Consider the following 18953-nt stretch of genomic DNA (forward strand, 5'->3'; position numbering starts at 1 on the left):
AGTGAAATTAATGGCGTTGATCCAGCTATCCGAACGCTACGGATCTATTCTAAGACACCGCAACAGGCTATTTAAGTACATGCGTCAAAATTTGAGGCTCCTGACAGGTTATATTTGAAGCAAGTTCATTTACTGAACAAGAAGTTCTGGCCTTAATTGAAGTTCAGTTTAGATTCGTGTGACGTGGGCAATATTTTGTGATGATTTCATAGCCCTCTATAATTACCAGAGTCATGGAAGTGCGTGCGGCTGAAATAATTTTTGTTTATTTCTCTTTTTATATGGGAGTGCACGCGCAAATCTGCATAAAAACGTTTGTAACCGTTAAAGACGCGCTCACCTTTTTTAGGCGTGGAAGAAGTCCGGTCCACGCCCAGAACCTCAAGGCTACGGGACTTGACAGGCTCATGCTCTTCTCGAGGTTGTCGCTGGCTCGGGCTGGACGAGAAGACGTCACAATGGCTCATCATCTGGCAATACACCCGTGTCAACTCTGGTGAGACCACTTTCGCAAAGTAACTTCGCCCAAAAGTAATGTATTACGATTACTGGCATTTTGGAGCAACTACGAAGTTCCTCAGACACGGAGACAGTTCAAGGACGTAACAGGAGGTAGGGTAAACATGGCAGCCTATATGGCTGCCATATTTACGCTACCTCCTGGATTTTCATGTCAACTGGCGGCATTCGAAACGCACTTCACGAGTGCATTTCCTCACCAGTGACTACACACCGGCCTAGATCAAATTATTCTCAACTTTCTTGGAACCTGACCGCAATAATATCACACGCCGAACCACTTTTACACAGTTCTGGATTTATCTCACTTCATGTCCGGAACCAATGCTTTACATAATTGCTTCCGAGTTAACTTTGGAAAGGATTAAAGCCAGCGTGAATTACAATGTATATTAGAGATCTCAAGAGAAGATAGTATTTTCGTAGTTCTGCAGTATCCATACCCGAGCTCAACAGTTTTTTGTCAACTACGGATATTTCTGTCCGGGCACGCGAAACTGATAGTGCTTGTTACGCACCAGAAGGCACTACAACTAATTAGCACTGTGTAATGCCAGTTTCGAGCACTAGCGTTTAACAACACATGATTTTTTTTTCTTCTTTTGCTACGCAAACATGTTGTTTTATTACGGAAAAATCCGAGGACAATTAAGCAGTTCTTACGAGCTGCGAATACGAAAGCATTGATGTCCAATTCAATGTCGCTGAGCGGTCCTTCGAGCTTTGCGCTGCGAGTAATGTATCATAGCGGTGCGTGCTGCCCGATGCGCGGTGGTGACGTGGCGTCGCGGCGAAGCCCTCTCCCCTCACGCGACACCTGGCGAGCTAAGGTGGCAACAGGCGTTCCCATTCGCCCGCCCTGCTCCGTCGAGGCGCGCTCGTGACGTGACGTCACAGCCAATGGGAATTTAGGTGCTGTTTCGCTGCTACAGACGCCGCCGGCTTTTTTGTGAAAATGGGCCATTTGATGCTTTCGAATCAATAAATAAGCGCCAGTCTTATCTGCCTGAATTTTGCAGCCAGATTACCCATTGTATGGTGACATCATTGTGGGATGTTGCCACTTTATGGCACTTTAGCTCACTTTTGATAACTTTTAAAGACACTAAAGTGTAAATTTTGGCGGGATGAGTTTTCTTTTGGTGCCAACACTCTAAGAAATGTTCGCACCCTTAGCGGCTTATCTTGTGCTAAAACAATAGTCGTCATTTCTCTTGCTTGCCTTTCTTTTGTTTAACGCTGTGCGGCTGGTAGTTCTAGATCACACACGGCATGCGCATTATCAGCGTGCCATGTCATTTAAGTAGCGAACACAGAGTTCTCGAGACAGGAAACGCTAGCTAGACAGATGATAATGCTTATTTGGGAACAAGATACGCCTCAAGGGGTGTAAACGTCTTTTTTAGAAAATAGTGATTGCTATTTTCGCATATCTCTCTTAAAGAAACTCATACACTTGATATCTTCCGTATCCGTCATCCCAATATCATATGGAATCCGGTATTTAAAAAAGTTGTCGCAGTTTCACCTGAAAGGCGAAGCATCAATTGCGATAGCAAATTTGTAGAGAGATATACGGAGTAATGATATTAGCTTTATCAGCTGTATAAACTTGGACATGCAGCAGCACCGGCAACACGCAGAACTATTGTCGACGCCGTCGGCGTTTTGCCCGCGTTCGCTCAAAATGCGTGCGGCGTTGGTGACTGTTGCCGGAGCCTCTGATATAAATAGGCACTTGGTGCCGCAGCTAAACGTCGCCTCCCTTCCCTCCCCCCTTCCCCACGGCCTCTCGCGCGTCGGAAGAAGGCGCGTTTGCTCTACTTATATGGTGATTGTAAAGGAGGAAAGAGACGCTTACTTCTGCAGCCCTTAAGCGAGCACGGCGCAGAACGCGCGTTTGTTCGCCGTGCGTTCACTCCCCGTGAGAGCGCGCGCCCCTCGCGCCCTTTCACTCGCACATACAGCGTTCGGCGCGCGGCGACGATTTCAGCTCCATTGACGTCATACGGAACCTCACGGCGACGGCTACGGCGACGGCGACGCCGACGGCAGAAATCTGCTTTTGAGTGTCCATATAATTGCTATCGCAATAAAAGTTGTCGCAGTTTCACCCGAAAGGCGAAGCATCAATTGCGATGGCAAATTTGTAGAGAGCTATACGGAGTAATGCTAGTATCTTTATCAGCTGTATAAACTTGGACATGCAGCAGCACCGGCAGCACGCAGAACTGTTGACGCCGCGGCATTTTGCCCGCGTTCGCACAAAACGCGTGCTGCGTTGGTGACTGTTGCCGGAGCCTCTGGGGGCGGCTCGGAGGTTTGCGACGACATCAGAACGGAACACTTGTCGAGCTGCGTCGGAAGTCTTTACCACCTTCTCGCCTCACAACGTTTCCATATAAATGGGCACTTGGTGCAGCAGCTAAACGCCGCATCTCTTCCCCCCCCCCCCCCGCCTTTCGCGCGTCGGAAGAAGGCGCGTTTGCTCTACTTAGGGAGCATACATGCAACGCAGTTTTCAAACAGCGTTGCATGTAGGCTCCCTAGCTCTACATATATGGTGATTGTAAAGGAGGAAAGAGACGCCTACTTGTGCAGCCCTTAAGGGAGCACGGCGCAGAACGCGCGTTTGTTCTCCGCCGTGGGTTCACTCCCCGTGAAAGCGCGCGTCCCTCGCGCCCTTTCACTCGCACATACAGCGTTCGGCGCGCGGCGACGATTTCACCTCCATTGACGTCATACGGAACCTCACGGCGACGCCGACGGCAGAAATCTGCTTCGGAGTGTCCATATAATTGCTATCGCAATAAAAGTGTTTCCACATAAGTGAAAATAACATTGGATTGCGGTTATGGGGCATATTTTTTTCTTGCGATGGATAACTGGGCCACATATTATTCATAGCATATCGTAGTAGAATCGTTCATCCGTCGTATGATACACTGGACTAGTGCTTGAAGTTTACTACTATTCGGCATGTATTCGCCGAAAAGTAGGGTCGCTCTTTCTTTAATCGTTCTTTATATATTCGTTATCGTTTTTTGTATATTCGCTAATAACTTTTAGGGCACATGCTCCAATTGCGAAATTAAAACGGACCAATAATAAAGTCATGTTTGCTTAGCAAGAATCGACACTAGCACCGCTTTCGAGATATCCAGTTTTAAAGTGCGCTATACATTAGCGTTCCAGATGACCGTTCACCAAAAACGTGCATTGCTATACAGCCGTCATAGTTGTCTCCGGCAACCCAGTTCTACGCTAAGGTCTATACGTTAACGGTTCAGCTAGTACTTTCTACTACTATAGCGCCAGATTTCTTTGGTGTTGCTTTGGCGTGAAACACTATTCTCGAAAGGAACGCTGTAACCGACGATGCGCGAAGCGTGACGTCATTGCAGAAGTACGCACCTGACACGACGCTGAGTGCCAAACCGATGAACACAGTTAGGAAGGTGGCGAGCAGGCAGCACCAGTAGGCGGACAGCCGGTACATGGGAAACACGTCGGGGCTGCACAACAATCGAGATTGAGCAAAACTGAATGGAGAGGCAGTCTGACGTGTAAATGTGCACTCTAGAGCTTGTAATCGGTCTGCGTGGCGTTCTCGCATCCCCGACAAATAGATTCTGAAAAAAATAGAAAAAATTGAAAGAAAAGAAACGAGACGTAGAGCGCAAGCTTCATCACTCCAGGTTACGAAAAAAATACAGGTGGTGACTTTTAAGTGGTGCTTTATTCACAAGAAAGACATGCAGTGTACACGAAAATAATAGGAAGTTATAATGAAGGTAACACATTTTCACATATGCGAGGCATGAATGAAAACAACCTAACCTAAACAACATGAGAAAAAGGCTGGCTGGCAGCAGCGGTGAAGCGAAGTGTAACCTATCAGATCGAGGAATTCAGGGCCATTCGATAAAGAAGATACAAATATACGTTTTTCCTATGAAGAAACGACCACTTGATAGGGGCTGTGTCCTGCCTTTCCGTGATAGTGCAACTTGCGCTGTTTTTATTATTATTTTTTTTCTTTACAATGTTGCTTATCCCACTGCACCAACTTTGCACTCTTGTGACAAAATTGTCTAAGCACGCGAATTCTCCCACGTACGCGCTCGACAATCGGACATGCGCGTACGCGCCGGTCACGTATACGCATCACGTGTATACGGCTCGCGTCGCGTTCTGCGCATGCGCACTACGCAAAACGTGGAACTCTAACGCACGCAGTTCTAAAACCGTCCGCTGTCATCTTTCAAGGATTGCGATCGAATGCGCGTTCGCTCGAGAGCTTTTCCAACTTGCTAAACGCTACGTGTTCGACCGTGGCTCTGCAAATCGAGTCAGGGTCACGCACCAGCACTGCGCGTTCTTTGCGCGAAAGACAGATTGCTTTGCTGCACCCTCGACAGGAAACCGCTTGAAGGTACACACCCTCGTCTGGGCTCGTTCAGAACCCGTGTACGCGATCGCCTAATCAACCTTCCCGTCGTCGTTCAAACAAATTACACCGGCCTTGGAGCTCGTATTTCACATAGCCCCGGAGAGGAGAGTCATTATCGCTCTTCGTTTATCGCGCTGTCGTCGAAGCGCCGACAGCGCGTGCAGTATGTAATTACGGCATAAACGGCGTTCGGAATTATTTCCTGCTATCGTATTTCTCTCTTCAGTAGGTTTAACGAGGAGCCAAATAGCCATTGCGAAGCTTGCTTCGCGAAATGTTGCGCACGGGCGAGCACCACCAAGAATGTGCCCTGAGGATATTAATAAAAATAAGAAAAAAAAGTTTTTACGTGCCAGAACTGCCGTATGATTATGAGTGGGGGACTCTGGATTAATTTCGACCACCTCGCTTTTTTCAATGTGCACCCTGTTTGCACATAGGCGTTTTTGCGTTTCTCCCTCGCGATTGGGCGTATTAGCCAAAGCCACTATGCGACGCCACGGCAGATGATGTTGCATTTCGCGAAAAAGTTTGCGTTTTAGCGAGCCTGGGCTGCGACCACACGAGGTGACGCTTGGTCTTATTCTTCATTATCATTCGCGATAGAAGGGTATCGTTTGGCTGCTCAAGGGACCGGTTTTCCCGAGACCTTATAGCCTGAGAAACAAGCGAAATAAATGTGTAATGTGTGTGTGTGTGCGCTCGCGCTGAATGGGGGTCATGACGCACCTGTTTTGGCTTCAGCGTGCCCGTTCTTGGCCTGTGCTTTCTGCTTTGTATTCTTTTCTTTTCAGTCGTTGTGGTTGTCACTTGCTGCATGCACATATACACGCGATTATCGGTGCCAGGATGGTTCCCGCCACACTAATAACATGTTTTCACGTTTGAGCGCTTAATAAGCGGCTAGTCCTTGATGTGACCGCTTAATTTGTAGCCAACCTTACCGTTTGTCTATAATAAGTGGCGATGGATAGCTACGTTTCAGAGCTGTATTCGGGTACTAATTACGGCTGCTTACGTGTGGGAATGAGAAAGCAATGTAGTCCCTTTGGTGGAACCTTTATTCAGCTAGAATCGCGGAGCTCCCGTGGCGTCGGGTAAGCGCGCTCGTCTGGCACCCCGCGGAAGCCTGGTTTCGATTACTGTGGTGATACATCGCCCATGCCGCGTGTCTCGTGTCCGCGTTATCTGGTGCTGTCGCCCAGATGTCCGATACGTTGTTTGTACTACGTGACATAACTTGTCACATGAGTATTCTCTATATATGCATGCTGTTGGCACGAAATAAATGTTGTTATCACGCCCGCCATCGTAGTGAAAGGTCAGTACTTTCCTGCGGCCAACCCGGCTGCGCTCGGCATGCGGCAAGGCCGGAGCACGACAATGCGCACCCACAACTGAACTGTACCAAATTTTCTTTTAGAAAGCCTTTATTTACTTTGTGTACAGCCCCCCCCCCCCCCCCCCCCCCCCCCCCCCTCCTTGAGAAATTTGACGTCAACCCGAACATCGTTGACGTGTTTTTACACTTTGCGCGGTCTGCCATTTTTGGTACCATAGCTCGGTCACGCCGCCATCGGATTTTCGCGTAATGGGGCATACAATGCAGTTGCTGGGACACAGTTACTAGCGCGAACAAGACTTACGGGACAAGTTGGGACACGACAGAGAATTAGTCAGGGTGCTAAACAGGACGCTAGACAAGATGCTAGCCAGAGTGACAGACAGAAATCATGTAACACTTTCGCATTAAAAATCTGTACTCTCTGGCTGCGGGCCAATTTTGTCCACCAAGGCTTTCTGGCACGCATCGGAACGTCAGGCCGTAGTTGTCTGTTCTGCAAGTAGGCGCTTGCAACAACCGCACAAGTTCTCTAGGCGTGGTGAAACAACATCCGGTCATTTTACCTAATATACATACATGCGTTGCCGATACGGTGTGACAGCGTTTCATTCGCGCTTCCAGTTATGATTGTCAACGAACGAAATGAAAGGCGCTGGAAGCCAGTCGTCGTAAAATGCCGTCATGTCAACCGAGCAAATTTCGCATAAATAGCGGCGCATGCAGGCCAAACTTGAGGCAATAGCCTGAACAGCTCTATACAAGCTGTTCTTGTTAGACAGTAGAGATTTTTTAAATAAAAATGGCAAGGCAAAAAGACCTGGCTGGGAGTTGCTTACCTGTTGACAGGTAGTGATAGCAGAGATAAAAATAAGGAATTGGTTGATTGAATTAGAAGCGATATTAATGAGTTCAAAAAATCGGGCCAGGTGATATTAGCGGAAGATATGAACGCGCACACGTATGATTTAGACGGATATGCTGATTGCAACGGTTCTCTAGTGCTGGATCTGTGTGGTGAACAGAACCTTAATTATAGTAGTTAACAGGGAGAATACGTGTCATGGACAGGTAACGTGGCATTGCGGAGACAGGTGGCTATGTATCGATTACGCATTAGTCTCAGAAATAGTCTACAAACAACTAAACCAAATAATAATAGACGAAAATAGAAAAAAAATTGCCTGGGTAGCGATCATAGACATTTAACATTAAAGTTCGGGAGAGATACTAACGCAAAACATGAATCAACAGCATCAGAATTTCTAAATATGAAAGAAGAGCAAATAACTGAGATCGCGAAAAACACAGAGGAGAAACTTGAAGCTCTTCCTATAGCAGTCTGGGAATATAAGGAACTGGTAGAGGTTATGCAGCAGGAAATAAGACAGACAGGGAAAAAATGGTTGGATTGGCAAGAGAGAACCACGTAATTGGTGGAACAAGGACATAAAGCAAGCTATATAAGAGCGTAAAGAGGCGGAGGCGTCTAGGGATCATCGAGAAACCAAAAAGTTGGGATTACAAGAAGAAGAGGTGCTCCTTAGATGGAACAAATACCTAGAAATGAAAAGGGTGGCGAGTGAGCTCGTGCAAGAGAAAATGAAATGCGCGAGTGAACGTTGGGTGCATAGCATTCGCAAAAGAGACAAAGGCGCCCCAAAAAAAGATTCTGGAACCATACAAAAGCACTCGGAGTTCCAACTAAAAACTCGCAAATGGCTATAAGGGATGAAGACGGTAACATCTACGAAGACCCGCCGTGGTTGCTTTGTGGCTATAGTGTTGGGCTGCTAAGCACGAGGTCGCGGGATCGAATCCCGGCCACGGCGGCCGCATTTAGATGGGGGCGAAATGCGAGAACACCCGTGTACTTAGATTTAGGTGCACATTAAAGAACCCCAGGTGGTCGAAATTTTCCGGAGCGGCGTGCCTCACTACGGCGTGTCTTATAATCAGATCGTGGTTTTGGCACCTAAAACCCCATAATTTTTAACATCTACGAAGGAGACGATGCGTTGCCGTACATCAGACGTTATTAGCGATAACTTCGGCAATAGGAAAAGCGTAGTTCAGACAACAGAGCCAGCAACAACAGAGAGGCCCGAGAGATCAAAATTTAGCATATAAAGATTTTATTGGAAAAATGCAAGAGAAAACGTCCCTAATTACACGGCAGCAGGACCCGATGAAATCCCAATACAGCTAATCAAAAAGCTCGTTCCAAAGAGCAAGGACACTGCTGACTAATGCCATAGAGCAAGTGATTAGAACAAAGAAAATTCCCGTTGGATGGCGTGAAAGCAAGATGAATCTCATCTACAAAGGCAAAGGAGATAAGGATAAGACGAGCTCGTACAGGCCAGTTACAGTAACGTCGGTGATATATAGAATGGCAATGCAAGCCATAAAATTAGAACTGTCGAAGTGGGTGGAGGGAAACGATGTATTGGGGGAACTACAGAATGGGTTCAGGCCAGGCAGACGCTTAGAAGACAATATGTTTGTACTAACTCGGTGCATAGAGATTTCAGTAGCTCAGAAAATACATTTATGGATAGCATTTCTAGATATTAAAGGAGCTTATGACAACGTAGACAGGGAATTGTTGTGGGATATTCTTCAATACGAAGGCGTAGATGATTTCGTGGAGCTGCTGAGGGAGATATATAGATACAACCAAGTACGAGTTGTATTGGAAAGTCGAAAACGTAATGAAATGGTGGGAATTCACCAAGGATTGAAGCAAGGATGTCCTCTGTCTCCACGGTTGGTCACGCTTTATGTTAAGGGCATAGAAGGAAGACTGGAAAACAGCGAATTATGGTTTGATTTATGCTACATGCGTAATAGACAAATGGTGCAACAGAAGGTCAATGGACTGATGTACGCAGACGACATAGTGCTACTAGCGGACTAGTTAAGAGATTTACAGACACTTGCAAATATCTGTGGAACACTGCGACAAATCTAGGCCTTAGGCTAACACAGATAAATGAGGAATTATGATCTTTAATAAAGAGACGAGTAATTACGTGGTGTCAATTCAGCATCAAGTCATACCCATAGTGAAGCAATATAAGTACCTCGGCGTATACATAAACGAAGGAAGTACTTACTCAAGCACGCACTAAGATAATCTGAAAATAAAGGGCAAGCGGAATGCAGCAATAATGAAACACTGTGGGGCCGCAATAAGTATGAGGTGGTGCGCGGAATCTGGAAAGGAGTAATGGTGCCAGCGCTAACATTCGCAAATGCCATTATATGCTTAAAATCGGATATCTTGTCGGGTTTGGAAGTTAACCAAAGATCAGTAGGCTGGTTGGCTTTGGGAGTCCAAGGTAATACCACAAATGAGGCAGTGCAGGGTGACATGGGTTGGGCCTCTTTTGAAGTCAAAGAAGCACAGAGCAAAATTAGTTTTGAAGAAAGGCTCAGGTACATGGATGAAAATAAATGGGCGGCTAAAGTGCACACGTGTCTGTGCCTGAAAGTGGACACAGAATGGAGAAGAGGTCAGGTAAGTTGGCAACCAAGTACAGGATAATCGAAACTGTAAATAGACAACCAGGAGTTATCAGAAAGAAAGTGAGAGAAATAGAGACCGTGAATTGGATGCAAAGAATGGGAACAAAAAGGACCATCGAGATTTACAAGAATGGGAAGAAAGAAATTAGAAGGCAAATCTGTACGATAACACAAAGGGCAGTGCCTTGCTATTTGAGGCTCGAGCCGGTTGCGTAGGGCCAAAACATACCGGAGCAAATATTCGGAATTAGATGAGACATGTGTATGCTGCAGTAAAGATCCAGAGACCACTCAGCACATCCTAATGGAATGCGACGGGATTCACCCAGCGAGAACCGTAGGTAACGTACAACTTCCAGAAGCGCTTGGGTTTCAAGTGGAAGGAAACATCAACAAATCAGCCGTAGACATAAGCAAGAGACGATTAGAGTACTGGTAGAAAAAATAAGCAGGGAAGAGATTGATACGACTTGATTTGATCTCTTAGTCATAGGTAGAGGTAAAAGGCAGATATTGAGGGACAAAAAGAATGATGAAATATAAACAAAAATGCGAGATAGGAAACATGTATAGCATACCTAATTAAATCACGCAGGCTAGGTGACTATTTGTAACCGCCGCGTTTTGAAGGGGCGGCCATTAAATCATGATCATCACATCCGTTGCCGGAAAGCAGTCGTGAAACCCGGCATAAAACACTTTCATCACATCTAGGTTACTTCATTACCAAGGTTTATTAGCATTGTACAGATACAGCAAATAGAGTGAGCTGGCCTGGCTCTTTAAGCGCGTCCTATGCAGCCCTTCGCACGTTGTTTATATTCACTAACAACTGCTTTCACAATTGTTGTCGGCTATCTTCCTTCGTTTTCTCGTGAAACCGCCAGTGTAGCGACTGTGAAAACTCGATAGACGTGCGCGCGGTAGTGAGGTGGTTAACGTATGAATACTACGTTAACCACAGAAGATTGTGGTTAGCTAGTGCCGCGATGCTCGCGTCTGGGGATCCTCTACAAAGCGGAACGCCTCATTGTTGCCGAGTCTCCGAGAAGGCACTGCCGGCAGGGTCAGCGAAAAGCGAACGCAATCTTTCGTAGGCGATTTACTGACATCAACGGCCGAAGTGGCCATCGCTGTCTGATGACGCGAACGCCGGTTCCATTCGTACGGCCAACATCTGGGGGAGCCATTAAGATGAAAATGTAAAACAAATTTCTGGGATTTTTACGTGGGACAAGCACGATATGATTATGAGGCACGCCGTATTGGGAGACTGCAGATTAATTACGACTACGCGGGGTTCTTTAACGTGCACCCAATGAATAATTGAGTTCAGTGTTAAGTATGACAGAATTAAGCACGCACGCACATACGCAAACACACACACACACACACACACACACATGCACTGACGCCCACATATAAAAACACACGCGCACGCACGCACAAACACACATACACACACACACACAAACACACGGTTTGCTACTTGACGCTTCGCACGCATGCGCAGACACCTTAAGGGCAAGTTAGAGGGATGGTCGTGAAAGGGAAAAATTGTCATCCACTTGAAAGTAGCACGAAGTGATACCATTATTCCCTTTCATATACCGATTGTTTCAGCGAATACTTCGAGAAATATTTAAAGGTTGCCTGTGGCAGATAACAGTTCTAGTTCATGAGCTGGGCTACTCGAAGAGGCGGATATTACCTCCACAAGAAATTGAAATGCATAATCGAGTAATTAACAAAAAATGTAATTATGTTTCTAACCTTATAGTCTATATTGCAGTTTACAAATTGTATCCGTGGAGTTCTCAAGGCGGATCCCCTTGGAACGAATTCTCCGGATGACCGCCGCAGTTTCTAGATATTAATTCCTGAACGTTGCGGAGAAATGCATTGGAGTTCCAGTTACTTTCTTAACAAAACGACGTTTCAGGCATTGAAGCACAAAAGTAACTGGAACGCCAATGCATTCCTCCGCAACGTTGGGGAATTAATATCTAGAAACTAGAAAACTCGTTCCAAGTGGATCCGTGTTACGAACTCCACGGCGAGAATTCGTGAATTTCAATCTGTGTCATAAGGCAATTAGTTAAAAGCTTAATTAGATATTTTGTTTCTAAATTGGTGGATTATCAAGTTTTTGTGCACGTAATGTCCGCCTCTTAGAGTAGACCAACTCATGGACTACAATTGCGCTATCTGCCATCGGCAACCTTTAAAATTTTTTTAACTGTTCGCTGAAACACCCTGTGGTGTTGGGCTGCGGAGCACGAGGTCGCGGGATCGAATCCCGGCCACGGCGGCAGCATTTCGTTGGGGGCGACATGCGAAAACACCAGTGTACTTAGATTTAGGTGCACGTTAAAGAACCCTAGGTGGTCCAAATTTGCGGAGTCCCCCACTATGGCGTGTCTCATAATCAGATCGTGGTTTTGGCACGTAAACCCCTTAATCAATTAAATAATTAAATTTTAAACACCCTGTACAGCAGGCAGCGCTATGAAAGATACGGAGGTATAGTGCGCTCATAGAAGTGACACTCGGCGCCTTTCGCAGGGCGGTTGTTTTTGACTTGCCACGCATTCTATTGAACTATACCACTTGATATATTCCAAATTTTACTCGAAATCATGAAATATCGCCAAGTGACGTATCATTGGCGCACCTTTGAGTCACCTCGATGCAATGTACTATACGTTCTAATCGCGAGCGTACGCGATCAGAACGCTTCGCTCGTTCGGTGGCAAGATAGGTTCAGATATGCGACTTGCTTGACGTAGTGATAGCGTCATGTATTTGTGACATAAAAGTATGAGACTTGATGTCGCATCGAATTGCATGACGTATACCCAATGTCTTTCTTTCATATTGTCCGAACTACATTATAGTCGCGAATGGGATCAGCGAGTGAAGTCTCTCTAGAAACTACACTATGTCCATGTCTTTCGTCACACACGAACGAAAGTCACAGTTGTGCGTCATGCAATTCGATACAACATCAGGTTTTATGTCGCAAAATATTGCGTAGCTATTGCATCATATGCTATGTATGACACGGAGCATAGCTACGCATCTTATGGGACAGATCATTGCACTCTTGCTATACAGCGAGGATTTCTCACCTGTCCGTGGGAACGTAAGGCAGGGTTTCGTTGAAGGCCAGGGTGGTGTTGGCGGGACACCGGTCCACGCTGTAGGTCATCCGAACTGCTTCCACCTTTGACGCAAACCGGCCGGCCGTCTGCCATATTTGAAGCAGGAAGACGCCCAGCGCCGCAGTCGCAGTGCCCTGCAGTTGTTCGTGAGTGTTTGCGTATAGTAACTGCACGTTCTGGAAGCAGTGCGGAAATAAAACGGGCAACGCAAGCTGTGTTTTCGGTTTCTCGTCGGAACCCTACATGACAACCTGTGGTTTTTTGCTTGCAGTCAGTCATTTAGTAGTTTTAGCATTTCAGCCATGTATCAATTTTATCTTTTACACTATAACCACGGTTCTTTTCTTCGCAACTATGGGCTAAATGCGAAAACACCCGTGTACTTAGATTTAGGTGCACGTTAAAGAACCTTAAGTGGTCCAAATTATTCCGGAGTCCCGCACTACAGCGTGCCTCATAATCACATCATGGTTCTGGCACGTAAAACCGCATAATTATTTCCTATGGCTGTAATAGATCCGGTCGTACCAGTCTCTTCCCTGCTTTTTTTCTGCCAATACTCTAAACGTCACTTGCTTATCTCGACTGCTGACCGGATGATACTTCCGTCTACGTTAAACGCAAAGCGTTTCCGGAAGTTGTACGTTACGTACTGGTCTCGCTGGCTGAATCCCTTCGCATTCGATTAGGATGTGCTGAGTGGTCTCGGGATATTTGCTGCAGCATACACATGCCTCATCATATTGCGAATATTTTCTCCGGTACGTCTTTGTCCTTAGGCAACCAGCTCGAGCCTGAAATAGCAAGGCACTTGCTTTCGTGTTATTTCCAGGACGATTTATTCCTCAACTGCGTAGCCTTCTTTTCTGAAAAACCCGTGTAGGTTTCCTTTGGAACTGCGTGCCACATTCGGGTGGATGACACTTTTTCCTTTTCATGTAAAGTTTATTAACTGCACTGTAACAATTCCGATATTATTACAGTATATTTTGTAAAATGAACACCACTGCTGTTTCGCTCAGCGAGAACAGGAACCCGTCAAAACGTTAATCACCTCTGTTTGTTGTGAGCCGCGGAAAACCGTACCTGCTGTCAAAAAAAAAAAAAAAAAGAAAACATGAAGTACAGAAGGCGGCTGGCGAATGCCAGAGACTAATTACAAACTAAAGGTTTGCGAATTCGGCCACGGCCTGGTGAGTGAGAAATAATTAGATAGAATAATGAGAATAGAAGAAAATGTGGAATGCAAAGTGTGTGATTCCATTAAGGCGGCCATCATCGGAGATATTTCGAAAACGTTCTTGCCTTGCTGGTGACGTTTGTCACGACGTACCTTTGCGTTCGCCCATGGGAAGCAGGTGGCCAGGATGATTATTCCCGCGAATGGTCCAGACGCCGCGGCATATAGTGCGATGAAGAACTGTGTTGCAAGGCAAAAACAAACACAAATGAAAAACATAACAAAACTGGTAGGCGATAAATAGCAAGCTGGAAGCTCGTTAAGCATGCACCGTAGCAAACTCACACGCGCGTGCGCACACACACACACACACACGCACGCACACACACACACACACACACACACCACACACACACACACACACACCACACACACACACACACACACACACACACACACACACACACACACACACACACACACACACACACACACACACACACACACACACACACACCACACACACACACACACACACCACCACACACACACCACACACCCACACACACACACACACACACACCCACACACACACACACCACACACACACACACACACGCACGCACGCACGCACGCACGCACGCACGCACGCACGCACGCACGCACGCACGCACGCACGCACGCACGCACGCACGCACGCACACACACACACACACACACACACACACACACACACACACACACACACACACACACACACACACACACACACACACACACACACACACACACACACACACACACATATGGCGAAATGCGAAAACACCCGTGTACTTAGATTTAGGTGCACGTTAAAGAACCCCAGGTGGTCCAAATTTCCGGAGTCCTCCACTACGGCGTGCCTCATAATCAGAACTGGTTTTGGCACGTAAAACCCCATAATTTAATTTTTAATTAACACACACAAACACACACACACACACACACACACACACACACATATATATATATATATATATATATATATATATATATCGCAAATATGCCATTAAAGCGCCCAGTCGACCTGAGATGTGGGCAATGATAAATGGGCAACTTTGACGATTGCTGCAATGAACTGTCGAAGCGCAGCTGTATGAACGTTTTGACCACATTTTACAGGTAATGAGGACATCAAAGCGGTCGGTTCTGGCAAGGAAAATAAGTCTTAATATTCACTCACCCTTGCAGCCGATCCGATGTAAGGGACCAGTAGTCCGGTGAGGGTCATAATGGTACCGCTTCCAGCCGCTGTAGGAGTAAATGTACTGCCTCAGGCTCTCCTTTAAATCATGTAGCCATCGATACGCGAAATATTCTTTCATTAGTTTCTCTGTACGTCATATCTTCGGATACTTCATTTATTGGGGTTCTTTTACACCCTCTTTCCCATTTTAATTGATCTAGCGATCCTGAGAACGTTGAACGGTTTAATCATTCATTATTTTCACATGAAAATCAAAATGAGTTTCCAAACCTTTCAAATTCAATTGGTGAAAATACTAAATTGATTTTTTTATTTGCCAAATTAAAAAAGAAGGAAGTTGCAAAAAGTTCATGTATTTGGTACGTTGCAAGGAAAATTTAATTAAAAAAAAACACGTACATAGGAAAAACGTTTCTACGGTTCTGTCTAAAATACCTTCTGTCCGTCAATTCCTCATGAGACAGGCGGCAAAATAAAGAACGTATGCTGTGCGCGCTATAATAATTCGGCTCCTCTTAACCACTTCTTCTACCAATAATTCCTGCAGGGATCAATGTTTTGCAGGAAATATCCGACATTGTGAACAACCAGCGACATAACTGCTTGTGCTGCCTTGTGTTGCGTAACAATGGCCTTCAAATAATCTGCGGCTATCTTTCACACCATTATGATTGTGAATTATGAAGTCTGAATATACGCACACTGTTTACACTGAGTTTTTGGCAGGTCATGAGAAAAAAAAAAACTTCCATTCATTACGAAAAACTCCAGTGTTACTTCTTTCTTTATGTTCCCTTGACATTTGCTGTTCGAATGCATGTGATGTAAAATTATCACTTGGTTAAAAACATTATGACAGAAAGAGTTAAGCAATTCAAACAAAGTAATGTCATTCTAGGCGTTTAGTGTAAAAATAAGCACTTCGGAAGGAGAAAGAAAATACAAAGGACAAGAATGTGGGTTGTCTTGGAACGGCAGAAAGCTGGGAAAATTGCTATAGGGCTACCAAACACGCCCACTAGAGAAACTAGACGGACAATACTGTTTCAAAGTACGCAGGTTGTCTCCTGTATATTCTTCTTATAATTGTTTTTTTTCTCCCTAAGCGCTGAAAATTTCTCATGTGTCCCATTTTCAACTAGCCCAGCTTCCTTTGTTAGGCGCTGAATGTCGATCACATATACGAGGTACAGGGCAGGGCTCTTAACGTTTAGATTACGGATTTCGTAGACGCTTCTGTGCGATCTAATACTAGAGGTTTAAGCAAGCTAAACTTTATCAATGGTGACGAAATTAGGTGAGCAGACGTCGCTGCATGAAGTCCAATTAAATGTATCCCTTGTGGCAGCAGTTCTATAACTGTCGGCCCGCGGGTAACTGCTTCCATGTCTCACAAGCCAGTTCTACAAATCCTGCCACAGATCTCGACAAGCTGTTTCACACGTGTCAAAGTTCACCGAAAAACTAACATTTTAGCATAAAGTTATTTTTCTCTGGTGCCTTTGTTAGATGGCTGTCATACAAGAGGTGCATATACCAAATGTCAGGCTTACCCAGAGCTGCCATCACAAGACTCGATCGATCCTCGGGTATCTTGATGTACGGTGACACGATGTCTACGTACAGAACGGCCGCATGGGAATTGACGATAGACGATATTGTGCTGAAAAGAAGGAAACAGAAGGCGTGAAAAAAAAAAGGCTATGAAACAGGAGTTTAACGTTAAAAGTTGTGCTAAAATGGTCAGAAGTCTGTCGCTTGGCGTTAAAGGGAACTGGATCCGGCTTCTTTTTGACCATGTATTAGTGTCTGCCTCTCTCAGAAGTAACTTGGGAAATTCAGAAAGGGGGGGGGGGGGGGGTGCCGAATTGAAACGGAAGCTGCCGCCCTTTTGGACGCAGAATCCCCGAGTATGGTTTCTCCAGGCCGAAGCGCAATTTCACCTGCACCAGATCACCTCGCAGGTGACCCAATTACTACAAGGTGATCTCGTGACTGTCACCGGAGGCGGTCAGTGGGCTCACTGACGTCCTTGACCAGTCTTTGGGCGAAAACCCGTTTTACAGAGCTCGCGCCCTGTTTGAATAGAGATGCCGCGTTGCTATTGCACTTTGACTGCTTCTCAGCTTTTAACGAAATAGCACTAATAGCGAAGTTAATTTTCTGCTTCGTTGACTTCGTTATAACGAAAGCTTCCCCTAACTTGTTTTTGGCTGATGTGGTGAAGTCTGAATAACGCTTGTCCTCTCTCTGGCACCATTTTGTAAACTTAGAGTGTGTCGACGCATGCTAATTTGCCTTCGCGACTTGTCGTGTTTCCTCGTGTGACCCCTAAATACATTTGGTGGTGCACTTAGCTAATTAACGAAGAGTCCATGACAGCACTGTGCGCTAACCAAGCGGAATAATGAGTACAGCTGTGCAAACGCGTGGGTACTGGATTGCGTTGTACAGCTGGAATAGGTACTGTACAGCTGGATAGTGCTAGGATCTCGCTGTCGCCGCTGTCACAGTTGATTACCTTATGGACGCACTGATGACACCAGCCAGGAAGAGGCCCCTAATTCCAATCAGTGCGCTCGCACTTCTGTTGACGTAGTAAGGTACAATCTGCAAATGAAGGAAACGCGCACGTAGCCATTTCTCATACTGGACGCCGTCATCGTATTTCCGTTGAGAGCAACAGCTGTCTTTTGTATGAAACATCATCATGCATTAACACTAAAGCAGAACAGCAAATCAATTTAGATGGACAAAACGTTATTGTAAAACTCTGTTGTCGTTAATTTCGAAATAATAGGCTGAATATTAGATGAGAAACGAAGTTTCAGTTTTTTTTAATTCCGCGCTGAATGTCCAAGGTACACACGTCGCTATGACGTCACAGATTTGAAAGTATTTTTTTTTTTTCGTATTTAGACCGCGTTGGCTCAGCAAAAGTTCTGAAACTAGTCATGTAAAATCTTTGGCTCCTTTAATACACAATGTAGTTGATATTTACCGCTAAAGAATTAACTGGTCCCTAGAAGACATTGTCCAAATCTATGACGTCACGGTGAGCTTGTGCGGGAACTTCACGGAGGTGTCGCCGCCTGTCTATTGTTATTGCGCTTTTTCTGGCTTATCAAGCGTCTTATAGTATAGAGCGGCGTTCTTGATATTGAAGAAGGGTAATTGACTGATGCAGATTAAGTCATTTTTCTCTTTAGTGTCCCCTGAAGAGTGCGCAAACAGTCGGTGTATCTAAACATTAAAAGTAAATAAAAGGGAAACTAAGCAATAGGCCTGATTAAGTGACTGCTATGTTGGAATATCAGCGGCCACTTCAAAACACGATCGCGAAATTGTCTAACCGCGTTTTCAGAAAGAGGGACGTTATGAAAGGGATTTTCGCACGACTGATTTGACATATCCAGGAACGCTACATGTTGTGTTAAGCACGATCGCCTTACCACGCGTCACTGCAACAAGCGAACAGGTTGAGTCATACCTGAATTTTTTCCCCGTCACATCTCATC

The 18953-nt window shown here is 45.5% G+C and overlaps 2 protein-coding genes across 11 annotated transcripts in view; one reads left to right on the top strand and one right to left on the bottom strand.

Annotated features, from left to right (window-relative positions):
- LOC119432654 (putative sodium-dependent multivitamin transporter) overlaps positions 1-18953 on the bottom strand; it is a 103077-nt gene that overhangs the window by 37603 nt on the left and 46521 nt on the right. For 3 of the 10 annotated variants that reach the window (XR_007464314.1, XM_049658765.1, XM_049658764.1), the window contains exons 9-13: positions 17957-18045; positions 16989-17098; positions 15412-15479; positions 14343-14429; positions 12977-13143 (exon numbers count right to left, since the gene is read on the bottom strand). The exons of 4 other annotated variants lie outside the window; for them this stretch is intronic. Coding sequence is in view for 3 of the 6 variants with exons in the window: in XM_049658765.1 (XP_049514722.1) it covers positions 12977-13143; positions 14343-14429; positions 15412-15479; positions 16989-17098; positions 17957-18045 (521 nt within the window). In the remaining 3 variants the exon portion in view is untranslated. Of the gene's footprint in view, positions 1-340; positions 439-3933; positions 4035-12976; positions 13144-14342; positions 14430-15411; positions 15480-16988; positions 17099-17956; positions 18046-18953 lie in introns of all 10 variants that reach the window. 3 more of the 10 variants (XR_007464316.1, XM_049658766.1, XR_007464315.1) reach the window with 2 other exon arrangements.
- Positions 387-18953, top strand: part of LOC119434103 (lysosomal protective protein-like) — a 248103-nt gene continuing 229536 nt past the window's right edge. Inside the window, exon 1 of the mRNA XM_049658770.1 lies at positions 387-496. The gene's annotated coding sequence lies outside the window, so the exon portion shown is untranslated. The remainder of the gene's footprint in view (positions 497-18953) is intronic.

The sequence above is a fragment of the Dermacentor silvarum genome, chromosome 11, assembly GCF_013339745.2.
Source record: "Dermacentor silvarum isolate Dsil-2018 chromosome 11, BIME_Dsil_1.4, whole genome shotgun sequence".
Taxonomy (NCBI): Eukaryota; Metazoa; Arthropoda; class Arachnida; order Ixodida; family Ixodidae; genus Dermacentor; species Dermacentor silvarum.